Raw genomic sequence first — 9,262 nt, 5'->3', positions numbered from 1 at the left:
ACCTGGTGAAGGGAACGTCTTTCTTACTATTACTCAGAATCCAGAGGCAGTAAAATACAAGACTAATACATTTACCTATGGAAAAATAAAAATTTGAATGACTAAAAACAACATAAAGTCAAAACACAGCTGGCATACTTGGAGGGAATATTTGCAACATACATCTAAGACAAAAGGGTAGTATTCCTAATATGTGGAGAACTCTTAAAAATTGAGCAACAGCGGACCTGATGGAAAAATGGGAAGTAGACGCGAGAAATTCAAGTTAAAACAACACAGATGTCATTCACCTATCAGATTGGCAAAAATTAAAAACTAGGACAACACATTCTGTTGATGAGGCTGTGGGGGAGAAGGCTCTTTTACACATCGCTGGTGGGAAGGTAAATTGCCACAACCCTTCTGGAGCAATATTTGGTGATACCTAACAGAATTACATATGTACGCAGCTTTCAACCCAACAAGCTTACTTTTAGGAATCCACCCTGAAGATACAACTATCAATACAAAAATATGACAATACATCGGAACAAGGTTATTATTTGCAGTGTTGTTTATAATTACGAGACATTGAAAAAATTGAAATGCTCATACATAGAATGGTTGATTAAATTATGGTACAGTCACATAGTGTAATACTATGCAGGTGTAAAAAGAGTCTATGAAGTGATACGAAGTGATTTCCACGACATATTGTTATGTGAAAAATAAAAAGCCCCCAAAAGCGTATGTAGTATGCTATCCTTCATCTAAGAAAGAAGGGAGGAATAAGAAAATATACATGTAACTCCTCATTTGTGCAAAAAAAATGCAGAAAGGATAAACCAGAAATAACAAGATTGGATACCTGCAATCTTGGGAAAGGTTGGGAAAGGGGTAGAAAGAAAGAGGGAATGAAAATAAGGTAGCATCAATGAGAGAGATGAAAGAGGGAATGGAAATAGGGTAACATTGATGAGGAGGGAGCGACACTTCTTTGAGTATGTCTTTTTGTGTGGCTGTGTCTCACAGAACCACAGTGATGTTTCATATACCCCCGAAAATAAATGATTAAAACCAATTAGAATGTGGTGGAGGGGGAACCCAAAATGGAATGAACACTGACAAATGAGCCCAAGAGTATTACAGATGAATAAAATAACTACACAGAAGGGTGGGGGGAAAAAGAACAAACTTAAGAAACTGGAAAACAGTGTATTGACTGGATTCTGTAAGGCTAAGGAAAAAAACGTACATAAATGCTGTAATCTAGTTAGTAAAAGTGTTTCTCAAAGAGGAATGGATTAGCAACAACTCTGTATATGTACTAAAATTGAACAAGTAAGTAAATAAATTGTAGATAATGAGAATTGGGTTTCTCACTGTTAAAGAAAGAAGTTATATTTAAAAAAGAGGGAAGGTTAAAAGGAACCTTTTGGATTAGAGCTAGAAATACTAGTATAAGCTCATGGTTTTCAATATATAGATAGATAAGCATATAGATAAAGGGATACAGAAATATAGATATATGTGTATAGGTGGGCTACTATGCTTAGTACATATATTTCCTAGTTCTGTCTGCTGAGAGGACACAGAAGTAGTGACACCTCAGTAAAAATGATCATACCTAGGGCCCAGATCTTGGTCTGTAAAAGGAACCAGCACTGCTAGAAGTGGTTGATTACAGGACTGGGACAGCGAAAATATGAGAAGAGCCTGGAACATCTGGTGGTGTCAGAAAAGGGTTGTTTTGAAAGAACGCAAGAGCCAACATGAAGGACTACCTACTAGCCAAAACTGGAACAATTTAAGGAAAAAAAGAAAAGATAGTATTGAATTATAGCCCATAGAATAAGATATTTATGGGTTCATACTGAAATAAATAAACATTCAACTGACTGACTTACAAACTAAATTAAGTAAACAAACAAACAAATAAATAAGAGCTCTTCTTCACAATTCCAATGACTAAATTGGAATTACAATGAATAAATGTGAGAAGAAAAAGGAAAACAGAGAATTACCATTAGGTAACCACTTCAGTAATAAATATTGCAAACAAGGATCCACTGATAGATGCTAAAATTAGTAGATGGAAGTTTGGGGAGAAAAAACATTGCATAGTCTCAAAATGTCTCCCCAAGGTAGTTATCAGCTTACAAGGAGAAAACCAACTTACAAGGCAGACACCAATTTAACTGGGTGATTAAGGTAAATATCAGTATTAAGGATATCATGAATTCCTTGCTATGTTGCATTGAAAGGGAGACAGCATAATTTTTGTGGTATTCTTGCCAAAAATGCATAACCTCATTTCAGTCATGAGAAAACATTGGGGAAACCCAAATGGAGGGACATTCTACAAAGTAATTGATCAATACTCTTCAGAAGTGTCGAGGTCATGAATGACAAGAAAGACTGGGTACTTCCCCAGTGGCGCAGTGGATAAGACTCCGTGCTCTCAATGCAGGGGGCCTGGGTTCGATCTCTGGTCGGGGAATTAGATCCCACATGCGTGCCGCAACTAAGACTTTGCATGCCACAACTAAGGAGCCCACATGTGCAACTAAGGAGCCCACGAGCCACAACTAAGGAGCCTGCCTGCTGCAATTAAGACCACACGCAACCAAATAAATAAATAAATGTTTTAAAAAAAGACTGATAACTACTGCAGACTGGAGGAGACTAAAGAGAAATAACAACTAAATGTAATGTAGAATCCTGGATAAGATGCTACATAGAAGAAGAATATTAGTGGGAAAATTGGTAAAATTTGAGTAAGATTTATAGTTAATATTTAAGCAGTATTAATTTTCTGTTCATAATTATTCTGTACTTATGAAGATCTTCACATTAGAGGATATAGGATAAGGAATATAAGAGAACTCCACTATTTTTGCAACTTTTTTGTAAGTCTAATATTAGTTCAAAAAAAGAAGTTAAAAAAAGCCATATATGTTCATCTCAAAGGTACAAAAAAGCTTTTGAAAATAAAATTCAACCCCTATTCATTGGGAATAGAAGGAAATTTATTTTAAATTCATAAGGAGTATCTTTAAAAAATCCAGAGCAGATATCTTAATTGGAGAAATATTAGAAACATTCCTTAAAAAAATTAGGAACGAGACTAGGATGCTGCTGTTACTACTTTTATTCAGCATATTATTGGAGATACTAACCAGTGTGAGAAAACATGGAAAGAGAAATTTCCAAAAAGATTGGAAAAGAAGAAATAAAGCTGTCATTATTTACAGATGATGTGATGGATTATTATAATTATTATTTATAGATTTACAAAGGATCTTTCCCCTCTTAAAACTACAAGCAAATTATTAGAAATAATGGGAAAGTTTAGCAAGGTGGCCAGGTGTAAGGTTAATATACAAAAGTCAATTGCATTTCTAGAGTGGAGTGACTAACAACTAGTAACACAAATAAAGAGAAGGCACCATTTACAATATTATCATGTGGTACTAAATATCTAGTAAGAAATTTAACAATTTTGTTGTTAAATGAAAAAATTAAAAATTAAGAGAAATTAAAGAACTAAATAAACATATTTTGTTCACTGAAAGGTTTAACATTGTAAAGATTTCAGTTCTCTCCAAGTTGATCTATAAAGTCAGTAAAAATCCAATCAAAATCCCAATAAGATTTTCATGAAATTTGATAAGACTATTCTAATAGGTAAAAGAGTAAGTGGTCAAAAGCAGCCTGGGCATTTATTGTATTTATTTATTTATATTTATATATATATATTTTTAGCCTGGGCATTTTTGAAAAAGAAAAGCAGGAATAATTTGCCCTCTTAGATATCAGGATTTAGTGTGAACCTATAGTAATTAAAAACAGTATGGTTTTGGCTAGTTGAAGTCAGCCAATTTTTAATTTTGGGATTTCTTTAAAGGATTAAAGTTTAGAAAAAAAAAGATTAAAGTTTAATCTTTTATTATGAGCATTCGAAGTTGCTACATCTTCGAAAGCATATTTCCAAGGAGCTAAATGGCTTTTATAAATGTTTTATAGATGTTAATACAGTGGAAGGGTAAAGAATGTTTTACAATAATGAAAATAACATGGTATGTAAATATTTTGCAAGGGATTTGAGAGACAGATGTTGTAGATAGTTCTGGTTTTAAGACTGATCTAGATTCAAGTGAGATTGCTCTAGTTCAGTAATTTCATAAAAATCTTAGGATCTAATTCTGGATGGAGAATATCCCATGGAACCTGGGGAGCTTCAGGTTTTGTAGAACAATGTGAAAAACCTTGAGCTAATTAAATAACCTTTAGAGGTTACTTCAAATTTATTTTTATACTTACATAGGAATTTATATTGCCTTGTTTTTCACAGGTTACACAAGTTAGTAGCTAAATAAAGTATGTTCTAAGGCTTTTTTTGTTTGATTTAGGGAAATAGTTAACAGTTGATACTTTGCTAATATTGCAATTGTTTTTCTTCTGAAAGAATAAGTCAATTTGGTTAGTTTAGTTAAGAGTTTTTTTTGTTTTTGCAAGGTGTTACAACTCATGAGAGCCTTCTTACTTTTGATCAATATATGTATTGTGCTCCTGTTCTTTCCTCATTACAGTATGGTGTTATAAATTTTACAAACCTAGTCCTGATAATGTGACAGGATATAAATTTATCTTAAATATTATTAAATTAAGTATATAAATCTAAGTTTTAACACAATGTTTTCATGAAGTAGGCTGTTTTATTTGAAATCTAACTAATCAGATGTTTCTGTACAAATTTTTATGAAGTAAGAATAAGCAAATAATTTGATATTAGCAATCTTTGTTCCCCCAAAAAAGCTCTTATTGTAGATAAAGAAAAAAGCCCCCCCCAAAAAAAAAAAAAAGAATAAAGCCCAGAGATGTTAAGTACAAGTTCAGAGGAGTCATTATTGACAAAGTCAGAATTGAACCGTTTTTCTGATTCCAAATGTGCTGGAAATATTGTGAAGGAGGAATCAGGAGGCCTGGTGAATAAACTGGAGCTGCGGAAGGAGATATCTGGAGTTGGGTTTTGCTGTAACCTAATTGGTCTCCTTATCCCCACTCTTCCCCTTTTTCTCATTCATCTTTCATACTGTCTGTTCTTTTCTCTTATGCTCATTATCTTTGTTATGCTATCACCATTATTTTATAAAATTCATTTAGGAATTGAGTGACCTTAATTAGAATAGATTTCATGTATCAGATTCTAAAAGCTTTAGAACATTTGTTTTTATCCATCCACTCAGCTGTGCCAGAAATCTTGATGTCTTCTGCAGTCTTTTCTTTACCCTCCACATCTAATTGCTTCTTGGATTCTACCTCAGAACTAGTTCACAAATCTATCACCGTTTTCCCCTTCAAGCAGTCTTGCCTGGTTTCTAGTCCTTTCATCTGCTGGATGGTCACTAGCCTTCTAAAAGTTCTTCCTACTCTTTCGTCTATGAAAATTGATTCCTCTACGTTAATGCGTCCATAAACTTGGATGGGAAGACCTTACATCTTTTTTTTCCTTACAGTTTTATTGAGATATAATTGACATACAGCACTGTATAAGTTTAAGGCATACAGCATAATAATTTGACTTACGTACATCATGAAATTATTATCACAGTAAGTTTAGTGAATATCTCTCATCTCATATAGATACAAAATTAAAGAAATAGAAAAATATTCTTTTTCCTTGTGATAAGAACTCTTCGGATTTACTCTCTTAACCATTTTCATATATAATGTACAGCAGTGTTAATTATATTTATCATGTTGTACATTACACCCCTAGTACTTATTTATCTTATAACTGGAACTTTGTACCTTTAGACTGTCTTCATCCAGTTCCTCCTGCCCCCACCTCCATCTCTGGTAACAGTAAGATATTACATCTTTGTTTTCACTAATTGCTTATTGAAAATTAGCATTTCCTTCCATTATGAATAAGGTGACAATCCTCAGTAATATTATCAATACTTGTGACTTGGTCATCAATGGAAAACACATATATTTTCATATCACATTACAGTTGTTGAAGATAACTTGAATATCATTTATGCCCATGATACTTTGGCATACTTTGAAATTATAGTAGTTGCTGCATACTCTGCTATATCTTGTTATTTAATGTTTTAATGAGGCTCATAGGTTATCCCCAGTTTTAAAAATATTTTGATTACTGTATTTCCATATAATTGGTTTTACTATCCTATTTCATTTCATGAACTTAAAAATATTATTCTATAATAAAAATGTTCTAAAATTAGATAATGGTAATAGTTACACAACTTTGTGAAATACTATAAAAAACACTGAATTGTACACTTTAAAAGGGTGAACTTTATGTATGTGAATTATATTCCAATAAAGCTGTTATAAAAATATTATTCTGGGGACTTCCCTGGTGGCGCAGTGGCTAAGAATCCGCCTGCTACTGCAGGGGACACAGGTTCGAGCCCCAGTCTGGGGAGATCCCACATGCCACAGAGCAACTAAGCTCGTGTGCCACAACTGCTGAGCCTGCTCTCTAGAGCCCGTGAGCCACAACTAATGAAGCCCGCGCACCTAGAGCCCGTGCTCCACAATAAGAGAAGCCACCGCAATAAGAAGCCCGTGCACCGCAACGAAGAGTAGCCCCCGCTCGCCGCAACTAGAGAAAGCCCACACGCAGCAACGAAGACCCAACACAGCCAAAAATAAATAAATAAATAAATAAATAAATAAACTCTATTCATTAAAAAAAAAATTATTCTGATAATGGGTCTCTATGCTTTATCAGAATATCAAAAGCGTCTAAGGTACATAAAGTATTACCAGCCCCTTCTCTTTACCTGGAAATATACTTTCCTTCCCAGTTACTACCTAGAAACCTTTTATTAGGCATTTTTCCAAAACCTTGCTAAATATTTCCTCAGTAAAGCCTCTTCCAACTTCCCGGGGCAGTTCTTTTGGTGTCCTCCTAGGAATGCTTACATATACTGCATATACCCTAAGCCCATTGTTGGTTATCAACCTCTAGGTTGATAATTTCTTCAGCCTTGGGTTCATGTCTTTGTGTCCCTAGCACCTGGTATAATGCCTGGCATGTAGTGGATGGTCTACTGATGAGTGAGTGAATAATGAGGCTTTAGTGTGGCACAAGAAATACGTTAGGATGAAAATGATACTGGGAGAAGGAAAGAAGAATCATTTATTTTTTTCTATTGAAATCAGTTAATAGACTCTGCTTTTTAAAAAGTACTCCTGTTTTTTGCTAAGATCTTATTTTTCGTCAACAGTCAGTCATTTATTCAAACATACCTCCCTTTCCTTCAGGGAAATTAAATTTTAATCAGCAAAACTCATCAATCTGTACATTTAAAATGTGTATTTTATTGTATGTAAAGTACATATAAAAATGAGGAAAAAAATTGAGACAAGAGAGAAAAACATCTAAGTAGCATAATGACTTAAGAATTACATAATCGATCTAACAATCAAGATAAATATAAAGTAGTGCATGCACAAATGCCAAATGAGAGTTAGAGATAAAAACTAAGTTCAGGGGAAGGAGAAATCACTGGGAGTCTATAGTGGTTGTTTTTCTGTGTAGTATTTGGATGGGGAGAGAGGAGGATGACAGCATTATAGCCAGTGAATATAGTGAAGGCAGAGGCTTAGCAGTGGGAAAGAATAAGGCATGTTCTGGGAGAGCCAGTTAGTGGAGTCTTCGAGTATTTCAGATGAGAAATGCTAACAGTCTTGAGGAAGAATAGCAGTGGTTGGGATAGTTGAGGAAGACGTGATCAAATCAGACTCCAGGAGTTAGGAAACTGGTTGGATACAACAGGGTAATGGAGGAATCAAAAAATAATTGAAATATTGGTCTTGGTTAATTGGTGGAAAAATGATATTATTAACAAAATAGAGAAGTAAGGGAGCAGGGCAAGTTTTTTGGAGATGGTAAATAATTCCATTTCCATTGGTTAAAAATATCAAGCTTATTTTGGCATCTAAACTGATTCAAGAATAAGCTACATGTTTTATAGAAATGAAAACATGTTTTACATTTAATCACACTTTACAACATAAAAAACAGTTCTAAGAAGATATCATGTTATCAGGAAAATATAATGTTTCCATTTTTTGTACATGTGGTCTTTTTTTTTTCTTTCTTTCTTAGATTCCAGTATGGTTAGTGATACTGTACTTCAAGACTTACTGGCATATGTGTCTTCAAAACATTCCTATCTCAGAGATCTTCCTCGGAGGCAGCTTCAGAAAATGAGCAGTATAGAATTTGTAGAATTGGAGCAGCTTCAGCCAGACGTGTTAGTCCATGCAGTTCTAAGAGTTGTTGATATCATTATACTGACAGGTAAACATTTTGGGTGCCTCCTTAATTTTAGGTTATAAAAAAATTAAGATACAATAAGGACCTACTGTATAGCACAGGGAACTATACTCAATATTTTGTAATAACTTATAAGGGAAGAGAATCTGAAGAAGAATATATATATGTATATTCTTCTGAATTGTGCTGTACACCTGAAACTAACACCATATTGTAAATCAACTATACTTCAATTAAAAAAAATTAAGATACAGGACCGTCTTAGTGTACCATTTGGTTATCAGTAGATATCATTAGACACTGAAGTACGGTATCACATGTAATAGAGTAATGCCAACTGAAATATTCCTTTTCCTTTTCCAGAGGCATTATACAGTTATAGAGGGCAGAAGCAAAGGAAAGTTATGTTAACAGTGGAACAGGCCCAAGGTCAACATTATGTGCTTGTATTATGGGGTCCTGGAGCAGCCTGGTACCCTCAACTTCAAAGGAAAAAAGGTAAATACACCAAAAAGCATTTAATCTATTTATAGTTAGGTAAATGATTAATGCTTATGAGCCTAAGATGAAGAGACTCTGGAGATCAGACTACGTTTGAAATATAATTGATCATGATTGAATATTCTTTTGCAGATTTCTTCTGTTATAATTTTATACCTCCTGTAAGCAATTCAGTGATCTAAAAAGTCCTCTACAATTAATGGTAGCAAAATAAAATCTTCTGTTTATTCCCAGGTATACTACTTTACCTTTATAGTGAAGATCTTACCTTCTTTGGACAATGTTGTTTAAAAATTTAATTCTGGAGACGCTTCTACAATTTTTATTCAGCCAAAGTACTCTGATAAATAAACTTCTCTCTGGTTATAGGGCAGATGTTAGGGGAGTTGCATTAACTCTTTCAAGTCGCAGTGTTACTGTTTAATAAATTACTGTGCCCCAGGTTTTTATTCCAGTTGT

At 33.9% G+C, this 9,262-nt stretch overlaps 2 protein-coding genes across 27 annotated transcripts in view; both read left to right on the top strand.

Moving 5' to 3' along the window:
* The window catches only part of GPRIN2 (G protein regulated inducer of neurite outgrowth 2), a 100,237-nt gene that overhangs the window by 7,700 nt on the left and 83,275 nt on the right, over positions 1–9,262 (top strand). The gene's annotated exons all lie outside the window — the stretch shown is intronic.
* SHLD2 (shieldin complex subunit 2) overlaps positions 1–9,262 on the top strand; it is a 102,509-nt gene that overhangs the window by 58,856 nt on the left and 34,391 nt on the right. For 22 of the 26 annotated variants that reach the window (XR_014253250.1, XM_082424210.1, XM_082424215.1 and 19 more), the window contains 2 exons: positions 8,132–8,326; positions 8,666–8,800. Coding sequence is in view for 25 of the 26 variants with exons in the window: in XM_082424210.1 (XP_082280336.1) it covers positions 8,132–8,326; positions 8,666–8,800 (330 nt within the window). In the remaining variant the exon portion in view is untranslated. Of the gene's footprint in view, positions 1–8,131; positions 8,327–8,665; positions 8,801–9,262 lie in introns of those variants that run through there. The other 4 variants (XM_082424219.1, XM_082424217.1, XM_082424218.1 and 1 more) reach the window with 2 other exon arrangements.

This window comes from Balaenoptera physalus (assembly GCF_965194825.1).
Source record: "Balaenoptera physalus genome assembly, chromosome: 14".
Taxonomy (NCBI): Eukaryota; Metazoa; Chordata; class Mammalia; order Artiodactyla; family Balaenopteridae; genus Balaenoptera; species Balaenoptera physalus.
Note: the sequence above shows the minus strand (reverse complement) of the source record. Positions and strands in the feature narration are given on the sequence as shown.